Source organism: Tinamus guttatus, unplaced genomic scaffold (assembly GCF_059628265.1).
Source record: "Tinamus guttatus ecotype Peru unplaced genomic scaffold, ASM5962826v1 Tinamus_guttatus_pri_ptg000188l, whole genome shotgun sequence".
Classification (NCBI taxonomy): Eukaryota; Metazoa; Chordata; class Aves; order Tinamiformes; family Tinamidae; genus Tinamus; species Tinamus guttatus.
In genome coordinates, this window is record NW_028288722.1 from 913,874 (window position 1) to 928,451 (window position 14,578).

General features: G+C 57.1%; 1 protein-coding gene across 1 annotated transcript; it reads right to left on the reverse strand.

The window, feature by feature from the left end:
• Nucleotides 1-4,369: 4,369 nt before the first annotated feature.
• CYGB (cytoglobin) lies at nt 4,370-12,666 on the reverse strand. The gene is made up of 3 exons (XM_010225012.2): nt 12,469-12,666; nt 5,056-5,287; nt 4,370-4,592 (listed from the first exon to the last, which is right to left on the reverse strand). Exons 1-3 carry the CDS (start codon nt 12,609-12,611, stop codon nt 4,428-4,430), a joined length of 540 nt encoding a protein of 179 aa, XP_010223314.2. The 5' UTR covers nt 12,612-12,666; the 3' UTR covers nt 4,370-4,427.
• Nucleotides 12,667-14,578: the final 1,912 nt, after the last annotated feature.

Below are 14,578 nucleotides of genomic sequence, written 5' to 3' on the forward strand. Positions count from 1 at the left end.
TTTACAGGATGTGGTGGAGACTCCAAGGACGGTTTATTAATCTCATCAGCGGCACCAAAAGATTTTCCCAAAAAAGGCGTAGCAGACGGACTAAACCAGGCCCTCGCTGCCCTCTCTGGATGGTCGGGCTTTTGGTTCCCTTCCCTGCATGGTGTTTTGGCCGTGGCTGGCTTTGCTTGCTGTGGCTATGCCACTTCCTGGCTTCCGTGCCCCTTACCCACATGGCAAACTCAGGCCTTGCACCTGGATTCTCCCATTAAAACTATTCCTGGCTAGCTGCAGGTGCTCTCCATCCCGAGGAAATGAGGCTTAGGGGACCACAACAAGTATCCGACCATCCTTCTGTCCCTTGGTCCTCTGGCAGCATCTCCCAGATTTGATGGAGGTCTCCGACACATCCCTACGCGGGGAAGCAAGGAGCAGAGGGACCCACCGAGGGGACGCGCAACACAACCCAGCCATGCTGGGACCCAACCTCTGCTGCAGGATCCAGCCACAGCATCAGCCACGGGAGGAGCCACAGGGGACAAAGCCACAGAGAACTCGGCTGCTGCCGCTGCTCGGGGAACTACTTGTTGTTTTTAGAGGCTGGGAACCATCTCCTCGTCCGTGGAGGTCGCGGGTGCTGCGTGTTGTGGTGGTTACGGCTCCAGGCTTCAGTCCCAGCTCTGCCCCCAGGCCGGATGGGGGGATCACGTAGGTCCAGCCTGGGCTCAGTTGGGGCCCTCTGGCACCAGCGAGTACCCGGGGACACCCGGGCTCCCAGGCAGGGGTGACACCGAGCCCAGAGGACCCTCCTCACCCCCAGCCCACGGTGCCCCCCGCCACGCAATGGACTCTCAGCACAAAAGAAACCAGGGAGAGAGCCAGCAGTTTGAGCGATTTATCCACTGAAGATACAAGTTTCAGTTTAATAACACCATTCTGCCTGGTTACAAACATACTAAAAACCTACAAAAAGGAAAAAAATGAACAAATAAACAAAAACCCCAGAAAATCCCAAACAAAACAGTTACATCCATCGTACACTAGACGGCATGTAGGAAACCAGCACGGAAGCACGGAGGAACACACACACAAACAGCACCCGCAGCAGAACCGCTCAATGCAAAGACACGGAGCGAAGTGGGACCGGCTGGAGACGTACGAACAGTTAGAGACAACGTCAGCTATGGAAAATAGTTAGCGTTACAGTCTGTTAAATAGGTCAGGCCCACGCGGGGAATTGTATCCCTCTCTTTCTACTAAGTTGGTCCAAGCTAGTTAATATATATGTGTTTTCCCCCTCCTTTCTCGCAAGCATCTGCCTCGCTGCTGGCGCTGGCCCCAAGCAGCCCCCGTGTGACCGCAGGGCGCCGGGGCCGTGTCCTGCCGCCGGGGACAGGGACGTCGGAGCGCTGGCCCGGGTGCGCGGCGACGTCTGGTCCCCAAGCGATGGGTGCAGGTGGCCCCGGGAGCGCGGGGATGCCAGGATCCCCTTACCGGCTCGGTGGGGACCCGTTGGGGATTGCGGGAAGCGAAGGCGATGGAGGTGGTGCAAGGTCCCTAAGGGCTCCTTGTCTAAATGTCTCTGGTGGTTTCAGAGCATTTCTCTAGGCGCATATGTGTGTGTGGAGATATATATATATATATATTTTAGGTGCTAGCTGTAAGCATGAGGATGCAGCAAGGACGGGCCTTTGCCTCAGCCCGTAACGAGGGCTTCATCCCCTCGAGTGCCGAGGTCGGCCCTCCGATAACGGTGACCTCCGGATGGGCAACCCAAGCAGGTGGCCCTTGAGGGAGCCGGGGCCCACCCTGAGGACACTCGGGCGCATCCAAACCCGTCGCGCTGATGCAGCGGGAACGGTGGTTTTCCTTTTTTTCCGCTCATTCCCACTGGAAGCTCTGCCTGCTCTGCGCTGGGGGTGGCGCGGAGGAGGCGTTCGCTTCATCTCTGCCTGGTCCCCGAGCCAGCTCCCCCCTGGCCGCCCTCCCCGCTTCCTCCAGAACCGGGAAAAATAAACACGATTCTGTTTGCAATGTGGCTGGCGGAGGGGATCCTTGAGGGACAGCAGCTGCACACAGCTGGATGTGATTTAGAAAACTATGCCTGGAAAAAAACAAGCCCAACACCCGCGCATGTGTGTGCACACAGACACGCACGGTCACGCCGCACTCTGGGGTGGGCGCTTGGGAGCACCAGCGTCTCCAGAGAGGCAAAAAAATAAGCCCAAAAATGATGGGACAGGTCAGAACTAGGGCACATATCTGCAGCCCTCAAAAAGACACCCCGTTGACCCCAATGTTTTGGCGCCCATGGGTGCAGATGCCAAGGGAGCAGGCAGAGAGCTGACAGCCACTCATCGGGAACCTAATCAAGGATTTATCAGGGCTCGGTTTCAGGGGATGCTGAGGCTCTGTAACGCACCCACCCTGCGCATCCATCCCTTCCTTCCCTGCAACCCTTTTGCTGTACCCACTATTCCCACTGGTTACATCCGAGCTACACCAACAAGGTTCCTAGCTGGTTCCTGGTGAAGAGACAGGAGGGAATGTGCCTGCTCCAGAGCATCCGGCCCCAGGCAGGGGAATGAAGGGCTGCATGGCCAGAGCAGGAAGTGGGAGCCTGGCAAAACTCATAGAGCCTCCAAGCAGCAGCTCACGCTGGGGCTAGGGCAGAGGCACACAGTGGTCATACTGGCTTTGAAGGCAAAATAGAGGGTGACGAAGAGGAGAAACAACTGCTCAAGTGGCAGACGGGGTAAGATAGGGCAAGACCTGGATCCTCACAGCACTTGAAGTAAGAAGCCAACATGGTCCCTACTCAAAGCAGATTCTTGGCTGAAGAAGCCCAGGGCTCCCCCTTGCTTGTTGTGCACTGATACAAGCAGGAGATGGCACCGAAGGTGTTTGGGGCCACCTTAGAGGTCCCCCATCCTGCCAGCTCATGGAAAGGGGAGACTTAGGTGGGAGAAACCTGTCCGTCAAGTAAAATTGATGGAAATTAAGAGGGAGAAGATGAGAAAGCCAGAGAGGAAAGAGTTGGGGCAAAGGAGTGTAGCTGGAAGAATGAGTCAGACAGAGAAGGGAGTCACTGTCCCTGCCTGCCCTCGTCTGGGTGACAGACACTGGGCTACCTGCAACTTCCAATCAGGTCATTTGGCCTGAGGTTGCCCAGAGGGCTCCCCCACACCAAAGCCACCTATGCCAAGGCCTCACCAAGCAGAAATGAGGGGAAACTGAGACAGCAAAAAATCAACAGACTTGCCCAAAGCTCCAGGAATAGCCGGTGTTGGAGGCAGGAGGAGCGTGTGAGCGCTCTGCTCCCACTGCATCCACGTCCCACCACAGCCACGGGATCCTTCGCCAGGGCCAGGCAGCAGGATTGATGATCCACAAGGATGAGCACCGCATCCTGCATGGAAAGACTTCTACCAGGCACTTTATTTGAAAGAACCCAGTTTCATCAGGGCAAGAATATATTCTGCATAGAAGGGATTTATTTATTTTAGCAAAGCGTAGCGACCTTTCATCACACCCAGACATCTGTCCAGCTACACTCACTTCATCTTTCCCCGCTTTGGAGCCCAGCCTGAGCTTCCCTCCTGGCAGAGCACCCGGCTCTGCCTCCCTGCATCATCCTCCTCCTCCTCCCAGGCATCCTGGCACCAGCTCCTGGAGCAGCAGGCAGCAGCCCAAGCTCCTGGACCTGCGGCTGGAGGACTGCCAGCCCTGGGGACCCTGGGGAGCTGCGGGCTGCGAGGGGCAGCTGCTGCAGTCGGTCCCCTCCTTCCCTGCTCTCATGCTGTAGGTGACACCTCTCTCCTGTCCCCTTGCTCCTGCCATGGCCGGGACAGCGTGGCTCGCACCGGAGAGGACGAGGAGAGATGGGTGCTGCTGCTGGGGCGCGGGACAGTGACGTGCAGCCAGGGCTGCCACCCTGGGGGGCGAGAGCAGAAAGGGCGGGCGAAGCAAAGCACTTGCACTGCCCGGGGGAGCACCCACAAGCACGGCAGCCCCGAAAGCGAGGGGCCAGGGTCACCCTGGGCCTTCTCCCAGCAAACAGGGGCCGTTTTGTTCATGACCCTGCGGCAGGGTGGGTGCAAGCAGGGATCTCGGAGGCGGCACAAGCGATGCGCGGGGCTGGGGAAGGCCAGGGCTGCAAGGCAGAGCCAACAGTCAGTTCTCTCCTCTTCCAACATCCCCTGCTTCACCCTGACCCACCTACACCCTTTTTATGGTGTGTGTGTGTGTGTATATATATATATATATATATATTTTTGGCTTGTTTTGTTTTTTTAACCCCATGGAGATCAAATTTTGACTAACAGAGCTGGCCCCAGCAGATTCTCCAGACCAAGCGGAGACCTTGAGAAGAAGAGACCAGAGAGAAGTCCTGGTGCGAGCGCATCCCTCCCTGCCCCTCGCCCGTCCCCGCCGTCTGCTCACAGGGTGGCGTTTGGGTACTGCGCCCAGCCCACCTCCTTGTAGGCCGCCGTCACATGGGTGTAGATGAGGGTTTTCATCTTGGTCCAAGCAGTGTGCATCTCCGGGGTGAAGCTGTCAGCGTACTCTTCGGCAATGACCTCCAACATGACACCAGTGAGTTTCTGGAGAGGTAGAGCATGAGGTTAGTGAACTCACCAAGGAGCAAGTAATAACGAATTTAGCTCTTTAGCCTATAAAAAACACAAAACAAAGATCAATTCTGGTATTGAACTCTGGAAACTGCAACTCTGTGTCCATCCTTGTGTCACCATCCCTGGCAGTGTTCAAGAAAGGTAGATGAGGCACACAGGGACATGGTTTAACAGGCGTGTTGTCGAAGGGCTTACGGTTGGATTTCATCTTGAAGTTTCCAACCATAATGACTCTATGATTCTAGGACAGACAGACATCTCAGCTCCCACAGGAGAGAGAACATCAGCTCACCTGGGGAGACCATGGGAGGCTGGGACACAGACAGGTCCCTGATTGCATTCTCAAGCATTTCCCCTAGTTCTGACACTTTTTAAAGTCCCTTCCATCATAAAAGCATCTCAAAGATTTATTTATTTTGCTTCCATTCTTTACCTTAAAGTAGATGGGCTCCACTTTGTGCTTGAGGGCATGGGCCTTGCCCACGAGGGCCAGGATGGAGGAGACCTTCTCTGGGTCGCTGAGGTTCTCCACCACGGTGTTAATGGCACCCATGACCCGCTGGGCATGCTTACGCAGCTGCAAGCTCCTCTCCATCTCCAGCGGGTCCTCCATGTTCTTGAACTGGCTGAAGTACTGCTTGGCCGAGGGGAAGTTCACAAAAAACCTTCAGAGAAAGAGAAGACACAGAGTACAACCCAGAATGAAGGGGCAGCGAGAGGCGAAAGCAAAGCAGGAGCTGAAGGAGCTGGAAACTACCCCACTGCAGTCGAACACAGCCAGAGCTGGATTTCTCATTGAATTCCTCGGAACTACAGGGTTGAGTTGCCTAAAAGTCAGAAGGTTGTTGCCTTTTTGTCTCTCTACTCGAGGGGTCTCCGAGATGGATTTTCACAGCAGAAGTAGGACCGTGTTCTTTGTCATTACATTCAGCAGCACATCCCATGACTGGTGTGCCAGATGCGTTCACACATACCAGAAGGTCACATCTGGCCATGGGGACAAGCATGCCAGTCGCCTGCTCCACCTGAGCCAGCCTCTCCCCACCTCTTCACCCAGACCCACCACAGCTTCTCAGCCCGACGCGTCGCAGCGGTGCTGCCTCCCTAGAGCGCTCGCTCCGCGGTCCAGCGGCCTCCGGGCTGTCCCAGGTTTGGCCCACGCGGGGATCTCGGCCAGGGCTCGGAGCGCGAGGTCCCCCCGTGGGGCTGAGCTCCCATCGCAGCTGCTCTGTGCCAGGAGCCTCTTCCCTTGGGCACAGCGAGCAGAGGTGCTTGGCACCCAAAACCTTCCTGCCCCGAGGAACCTCATTGCCGCAGAATGCGATCAACCCAACTCAACACGTCTGGGCCCAGCGGAGGCAGGAACAGGGCTGGGAGCCCCTGAAGAGCCAGGCCCCGACAACGCACCTGCAGCAGGAGAAAGCTGCATCCCGGGCTGATGGAGCAAGGCCCGAGCGAGCAGCCCTGCGCATCCCCCTCATGAGCCCCAGCATGCGGCTGTTCACTGCCAGCACCAGGGCCTCGGTGCCTTCAGCTGCCCCCTTGCACCAGAGCGAGCGGCAGCAGATTCGCTCCCTCCTCCTGCCCGTGGCTCTCCCGACGCCAGGCCCGGGCGCCGGAGCAGCCGGGCTCCCCCTGCCTCCAGCTGCCTCCTCGCGCTGGAGGGGAGCCAGCAGCAGGCGCCTCTGAGGTGGCAGCCGGCTCCGGGGCCGTCCCTCCGCGCCTGCTCCGTCCTCAGCCCCCGACAGACACCTCCATCTGCCTCCTCCTGCCCCGGCTGCCGACATCCCCTCCCCAGGCACCACCCCAATCCACGCCAGCGTTTTCCAGCCTGCTCCTGACCATCCTTTGCTCCCTCCTGCACCGGCGACATCCCCCTCGCTGGTCCAGGGGCGACCGCAATTTGGGGATGCGGCTCATTTACCACTTCGTTATTCCCTGCCTCCCCCCCGCTCCCTTTCCTTCCCCCGCTCTGTTGGCTGCAAAAGATCGGGGGCATTGCCAAGAGCAACGTGAAGCAGCGAGTGGAAGATACCGGCACTTCTGTTATTTCCCCAAGACATCTGGGATTCATCAGAGGGCCCAAAATAGGTTTTGGAGGTGTGAAGGGTGCGCAGCGGAAAGGCTGGGGGAGGCAGGAAGGTGGAGAGGAGGGGGACAAGGTGCTGCTTTTAAAACCCAAGTGGGGGCCATGACAAAATTGCTCCTGTTATTGCACAACCTCCCCCAGGCAGAGCACAGAGAAGCTCCTCCTGCCACAGCTGTTCCCTGTCAGGAGACATTTCCCCGGCCCGGATCCCCGCCGGCTCCTGTCGCCGCTGAGATTTTCAGTCTGTCTCCTTCAGTTTGGAGCTGGCAGAGATGTGGGAACGGCCGCCGGAGCACGAGGCGGTCGCGATGCCAGTCCCCATGGTGCCATGCACAGCCACCAGCTCCACGAGCCACACGTGGGGCAGTCGGTGTCGACATCCCATTCCTGGGATGCAGGGGGACTGCTCCGACCATTTCCTAGCAAATGGGTAGATGTTCTTCTGCATTTTAACAGGACCCTCTTTCCCCCATCCTGCCTTCCTCCAGGAGCCCCTTTCCCCATGCCTTCCTCCCTCTCTCCTGCACCATCCGCTGTCACCCTCCCAAGGTAACATCTAAGCTCTGGCCTTAGACCCCTTTGGGTGACTTCTCCCCAGTGAGCCAGCCCACTTTCCCCATATTTGGGATAAAAGTGGGACCACCTAAAGGATACCCTGGGGCAAGCATATGTGTCTATATGCCAGAGCCTCCAGTCCCTGTTTGCCACCAAAAACATCCCTGAAAACCCTCCCTCGAGTCCAACTCAAGGGTTTGATGTTGTGAAGAGCAAAGGGAAGAGCCCGAGAAAACCTCAGTCTGACTCGCACTATCTTGTCCCCTTCACTGGGGCTCCACAAACGGTGCCGGGACTCCACAACAGCAGCAAAATCCAGGCCCACATCTCCATCCCGCATCCTGATAACAGACAGAAGGTGACACGTGCTCGATGAGGAGCAGAGGCGCAACGTTGTCCCACATTTCGCTGAGCAAGTGTTTTAGCCTGGTTTGCAGGTGGTTTCAGTGCAAACTGAAAGTGAGAGGAGCCAAAAACAACTCACTACGGTCAAGACGGAAGCCAGTGGCCAGCTAGGGGCCCAGAGCCAGCCCTGGTTAGTGCCTCCTCCTCCGAGGGATAAAGTCAAGCACTTGCAGCAAGAGCTCCTGGCCTGGGCCTGCAGGAAATATTTGAGCTGACAAAAAAAGGAATGAGACCAGCTCGGTGGTAGCTGCGAGTAAACACAGAAGATTAATTTAACACAGAGGTTAAATATAGCCAGAGGAAAGGGGGAAAAAATAAAAAAATAACAAAAAAAAGGAGGAGGAAGAAATAAAATAACTTAAACAACCGTGAATTAGAGGTGCTTGTTGTTGGGTTCCCCCCTTCCATCTGCAGAAGGTTTTTGTAGAGCTTAGGCATGTCAGGCTCCGGAATTTTATTGCGTGCGTGCATTGGGCTCCCCCCTCCCCCCTGCATTCAAGTCATTAAAAATATGATATTTGCCATTGAATATCACACAAAATTATGATTGATAGAAAACAGATGCCTGAACACCAATCTCATTAAATTTCTTTTTAAGCGATTCCATTCTGCACCCGCTAATTTGTATTCCGTGAGCGACATCTGGACCAAATGGACAGGATGTCAGAATTGGTTTTCCTCTCCCCCTTCTGCCCTTTTAACAACTTTAAGGACACAACCTTTACCAGCAGCAGAGCCAAAGGAAATAATTAAGGTGTAAACCACAGCGGTCACTGGTAAGCTGCTCTGTGCAGCGGAAAAGCTGCCGCTATCGCCCTGTCCTGCCCTCCTGCTGCCCCGAGCCCTGCAAACCAAGCAGGGCAGGAGGAGATCTTCAAGCCCAGACCTTTCCTTCCCGCCTTGTGCCCAGGAGCAGGCACCCCCGCACGCTGCTCACTTCCTTATCCAGCCTCATGCTAATCCTCTGTTCCCCATTTACCCTATTTATGGTGGCATAAAAATAGCCACTGACCCCCACATGTCGCTGGGAAACCTTCAGATGAGCAGATTGGGACATGCAGACAGCATCCCTAGACTTTGTGTTTCCTGCCATCAGGTTTTCACTCTCCTAAACCCTTTTCAAGGTGAAAAAAAACTGCTTAGAGCAGCCGGCGAGCCCCTTTCCAAACGTCTCCTCCAGGCTCCTCTCTGCGCTGGTGCCCACGAAGCAGCTGATGGTGCTGGTGGGCAGGTGGTGTGCGGCGGCTGCTATTTATTACGCTCGGGGCTGTCTCTCTGCTTCGCCTGCACGTTCCTGCGCTTCCCCAGCCACCTGTAGTCTACCAGAGCGGTTTTAGGCAGCAAACCCGCCAGGGCTGCTGGTGGCACCAAGGGTTACGGCTCCCAGGCCAAGGAGGGAGAGGTCTCAACCATGCCACGAGCACCAGCCAGTGAGACAGAAAGAGAGAAGCGTCATTAGAGCCAGAAGAAGAGAGTCTCTCCATGCCAAAGAGTCTCCCCATGCCTCTAAAGGTGACCATAAGGGACTCCAAAGAGAAGAGGACTCTTGAAGGGCTCACATGGTGGTGGAGAAGATGGTGGCAGGCAGCAGCCTGTGCAGGAACAGAAAGGTTAGAAGGAAAGTGCCAAGTGCTTGTCCAAAGACAGAGGCCAAGTTTGGTTTCTTACACAGCTTAGTGAAAACAAGGTGTTTTGCCCCAAGGAGACCCCCCTGTCCCAACACGGTGCCTTGAGGACAGACTTCAGCCACTTCCTTGTCTCCAGTCTCTCCAGCTCCATCCTCGCCATTAGATAAAAGATATCCCATCCCACTCACAAGACTCAGGGTCAAAAAACATCTCCAGCTGCCTTGGAGCAAAAGGGTTTCCCACAGGCCATCATAAGCCCCTGCCCTCACCCCGGACATCCTCACTCAGGCCGCACTCCCGAGCTCCCTGCTCCTGCCTGCACGGACACCGGCTGTCGCTGAGCTGTGTCCCCCAGCCAGGACTCCTTTCTGTGCAGCTTCAGCAGGGATGAATGTCACAAAAATACTGCTCGGTCAGACATGGTTAACAGGGGCACAGCAGGCTCAGAATTTGGTAGGAAACAAAGCTGAAAAAAATAAAATAAAAGCCTGGAGAGCAGTATAAAATAAGTCCCGGGACAGCAGCTAGCACTGGGACACAGGCTCAGAGAACAGCCAGGCACCCCTGCCTCAGTCTCTGCTCCAATATGCAGTGGATCCAAACATCAAGGAGCGCTGGGCTCCCCAAAAAACAGCTCCATCTGCCAGCTGGCCATCTCTGTCCCCTTCCCACAGGAAGGAAATCCCTCCCTGCCACCCACCTTGGCTGCTGATCTCCAGAAGGGACAGCCAGGACATCCCCCTTCCCTCCAGCTTCCTTAGACCTGGAGACACCACCAGAACCAGCCACAATCCCTATTCCTACCCACCGAGCCCTCTGCTCCACATCTCTCTGCCTTCGTTTTCTGAGATGCAAGAAACCTGAGGGGGGGGTGTGACACCAGTTACCCTCATCCAGGATGAAGAGATTGATTGGGATCTGCTGGCAGCATCCCGTATCCCAAAGGGCCAATGGGGGCTTCATTTCAGCTTGCACATTTCTACACTTTAATGTCCAAGCACGGAGCCCCCAGAGCTGAGAGCTCCGCGCCGGCCTCGCTGTCCTGCCTCTTCCCCACACGGGTCCAGGCTCCCCGGCTTCTCCTCCAAGCCCTGCACAAAACGCCTCTCCTTGGCCCCTCTGCACAACCCCACGGGCAGGCGGGTTCAGGAAAGGCAGTTTTCCATTCCTGGCATGCGCTGGCACCCTTTGGATGCGCCGGATCCTTTAAATGCAAGGACTGACCATTGCCAATAGAACAACGTCACTCAGCTCCTTCCGCAGCTCGGCTGCTCCTGCATTCACCCACAGCCACCCTCATTTTGCCTAAACCCCTCTTTTTCCCCATTGCTGGAGTGGCATGGGACACTGGTTTCTTGGAAAACGTTCCTCCTGCGTGTCCTTATTACCGGAGCTGCGAGTCCGGCTGCTCCCGGGCCGTCCTTTTCTCCTGAAAAACATCTATTCAGAGGGACCCACAGTGACTCAGGCGAGTGTGACGGACCGGGGCAGGGGGACATGGCCGCGAAGAAGAGTGAGCTCTTCCCTGGGTCCTTTCCAAAATAAAGTACCGGAAGGAGGCGGGGGAATTTGTCAGAATGGCTTTGGTCTGAAGTGCATCATTTTGCAGCCAAAATTGAACCCGCTCTGAACGAAATCTGTGTTGGCTTGGGGTGGGGAAATCACTTCTTTAAATGCCCTTTTGGGGGGATTCAACAATTTTGTTTGATTCAGGCAGCTGGAAAAAAAATGGATTTTTTTGTTTGTTTGTTTGCTTGTTTTTGCGTAGCCAGACTCATTTCAGGGCACTTTGGTATTTTAACACATATTGCAAATAACATCCGGTATTCCGGTATCCAATGAGCGTTTCTGCATTTCCAAGCTCTCAGCAATCCATTTGCATCCAGGTATGGGTGCTCCCAAACCCCCATCCCTGATCCTGCTCTTTCCCTGCACTTTTCTGTCCCTATTCAAGAAACGGCAGCCCCGGAGCGACTCGGTGTGGATGTCACCGCGGGGGTGATGCCAGCACTGCCACCATCCCCGTTGGCGCGCGGGATGTGTTGGTGCTTGCATTAAGCATCCCAGGGGGATCCTGCTCTTTCCGACCCCACCAGCTCCCTGGAGCCTGCGGAGGGAGCGGGTGCTGTTTTTAACCGGGATACACTGGGGTAGGAGCATGGGCAAAATCGGAATGGCTCCAGGTTCACCCCAATGCCGGGCAGTGCTGCCCTGCCAGCGTGGAAGAAAAGAAGAAGAAAAGAAAGAAAAAAGGGAAAAAAAGAAACAAATTAAAAACTTGTGCTGGGAAAGTTCGAGTGGAAACGAGAGCTCGGCCACGGCCGGTGCCCTGGCGGTCAGTCAAGCAAAGCGGGTCCGGCTGCAGGGTCCCCGGGATGTCACCCGTGCGTCCCCTGTAGCGTCCCCGGGATGGAGGCCGGGCCACCAGCGTCTTCGCACCAGCATCGTCACCCGGAGCCTCGCTAGGGGGTCACCGCATCCCTCCGCTTGTCCCCCTCGCTCTGCCATTCGCTGCTCCGTGTGGGAACAGGCCTGATACCACCACTGCCGGCCCCGGGAGCAGGCGACCTGCGACGGGCACTGCCAGTGCCAGGGGGCACCCAGCAAAGTGGTGCCACCCGCCAGTGCCGGCTGCCACTTGGAAAACACCAGGAAAAGCATCCGGATCCCTGATATTTTTATGGCTTTGGCTGCAAAACCCCTTTCTGCCCGCGCCGCGGCCCCCGCTCGGGCGCGCTCCTTCCTCCCGCGCTGCTCCCTCGCCGCGGCCGCACAGATGGTGCCCTGGAGACCCACCTGCCCGCTCTGCATTTGGCTCCCGCCGCCGGCTCCGGCACGTTCCGGCAGCACGGATCCGCACGGCGGGGGGGGACGTCCCCCGCTCCTCCGCCCGGCGCGCGGAGCCGGCCCCGCTCCCTCCTCCTCCTCCTCCTCCGCTCCCCGCCGCGCGCCTCTAAGGTGACCTTTCCGATGGGCATCCGTGGGCACCGCGGCCCCGGCCGGGCTCCCCGCCGCTCCGGCGCGTGGGAAGCGGAGCAGTGCTGCGGATCAGCCCCCGCTCCCGGCCATCCGTTCTATCCGTACCGCTCTTCCCTGGAGCTGCCGACAGGGATCAGAGGTGGATTCCCTGCTTCCCCCCTCCTTTTTTCCCCTGTTTTCTTCTAAATACCTGATGAGTATGGAGACCCCGACGTCCTCACAGTTTGCGTATACTCTGCTCCATGTCTCCTGAATCACCTTTTTCTCTGCCTCCGAGATCTCCTCACTTCTTTCCCATCTCTCAATCTCCATTTCTTCCTGGACTTTCTCCATGAAAAACAGCCGGCAGGATCCTCCGGGAAGCCAGGAGGAGACGGGGAGGGATGCGCGCGCGTGTATCCTGTGAGCAGAGACAAGGTGTTTGCTCGGCGGGCGCGCTCCGAGCTGGAATCCAGGAATAAAAAGGAGTATCCTGACGGTTCAGCACACGCGATCAGATGCGCGACCGCCGGGTGCTGCCCATGGCTGTGCTGAGCTCAGCGCAGCTCGGGTGCCTGTGGCTGACTGATGGGAAACTGCCGAAAAGTAAAATATTCAAAGGCAGCACAAGACCAGCCTCTTCTCCGATGTGCGGCCGTGAGCTCACTTTCTCTCCCCTCCTCTCACTCCCCCTCCTTTCGCTTCTTTTTTTTTTCCCCCGAAAGGCAGAGACAGGGAAGAGGCTCTGGGCAGCATCAGGACGGGGCGCGCGGGGGGGGCGATGACAGCAAGTTTTTTTTTTTTTTTTGCTTTCAGCCCTTGTAAACTGCTTGGAGGAAATGCAGCATCTAAAGTGTGCGGTTTAACTTATCCCGACCCAGCTTCCCACTTTTCCCCTCGTTTCGCAAGCCGCCCGCTGCGAGAAACCCTGTCTGAGCAGAGCAGGATCCTCCCGGGTCATGGAGAAAATATTGTCTGCCCTGCAGTGACTTCTTTCATTAGCAGATATTGCCCCCTGTTCTTGTTGCAGGAGCAAATTGCAAAGGGATCTAGACCAGGGTACCCCCAAAAGGAATGTGTGGCTGTTATTCCAGGACTGCATCATTCCCAAGAGCATCCCAGATGGAAGTGGAGCACAGGAGTGCCCGTGCATTGGGTTTTCTGTGTGTTGCCAGTGTGTGTTTGGGTTGTTTTTACCCAAACGATGGTCCCAACTCACCAAAAATCCAGCGGATAATCTCTAGCCCGGTGCATTTGCACTGCGAGAAGGAAGATATTGCAAGACTTGCAATAACCGACGATCCCCCAGAGGGGGATCGGAGACAAGGAAGCAGCCTGGGAAGGAGTGTGTGAGCACAGACACTGCCGTCGGGCTGTCCGGTGGACAGACGGACGGACAAACCAGCGGCCGCACCACAAATCCGTAGGGGATGAGCCGGGCGGCACCAGCAAGGCACCCGCTGGGGATCCGTGCGGGATGGTTCACACGTCCCAGCCTTGCATCCTCCCGTGAGGAGGCAGGGAAACGGGCACCGCGTTTCAACCCGCTTGGAAACCGGAGCAAAACTGCAATGCAGCGCTAGCACGTTTGGGAGGAAAAAACTCCAATTGTGACAAACAGGAGAGCTCAGGCAATTGCCTAGGTCGAGCTGTCGGCGTTCGCTTAAAGAGGACGGGCTCTTCTCCCGGCAGCCCGGGTCCCGGAGGAGCCCGCGGCCCCGCTCGGAGCCTGGTGCCGGTTCCACGCGGCTGCAGGGGCGCTTCCCCCCACGCCACCCCCCACGTGCAGCGGGAAATGTACTTGGCTCCCGAAGCTCGAGTGGGAGGTGAAGGCAGAGAACGGAGGCTCCAGCTCCAAGCGTGTGGGATGTGGCTCATGGCTCATCCCCACCCTTGACTCCGCCAACCATCTCCAGGGCTCGAGCCCCAGATCTGACCCCTCTCTGCTGGTCCCAGGAACACCAGGCAACCCCAGTGGGATCAACACTGCGATTGAAGTGACTGGAGGCATCGGCGTGGGGAAGCCCATGGTGTTTGGAGGAGCCTCCCTGACTCCTGTCCCTTTCTCCTTGGAGCGCACAGGGCGGGATGTGAAGCCACTGATGTAGCTCTTTGCTGTTTTTCCCCCATCCCGCAGGGTGTCCCTCCTCCTCTGTCCTTCATGTCCCCCCCAGGGACCCCACCAAGCCCAGTGATGCTGGAGCCATCCCCCCGAAAGCTGCTCGGCGTTACCCACCGTGCTGCAGCGCCGCTCGCTCGCGTGGCCCAGCCGCCAGCTGCGGAGCCAGGGCCCGGGAAGGAATAACAGGAGTCCAGGACCC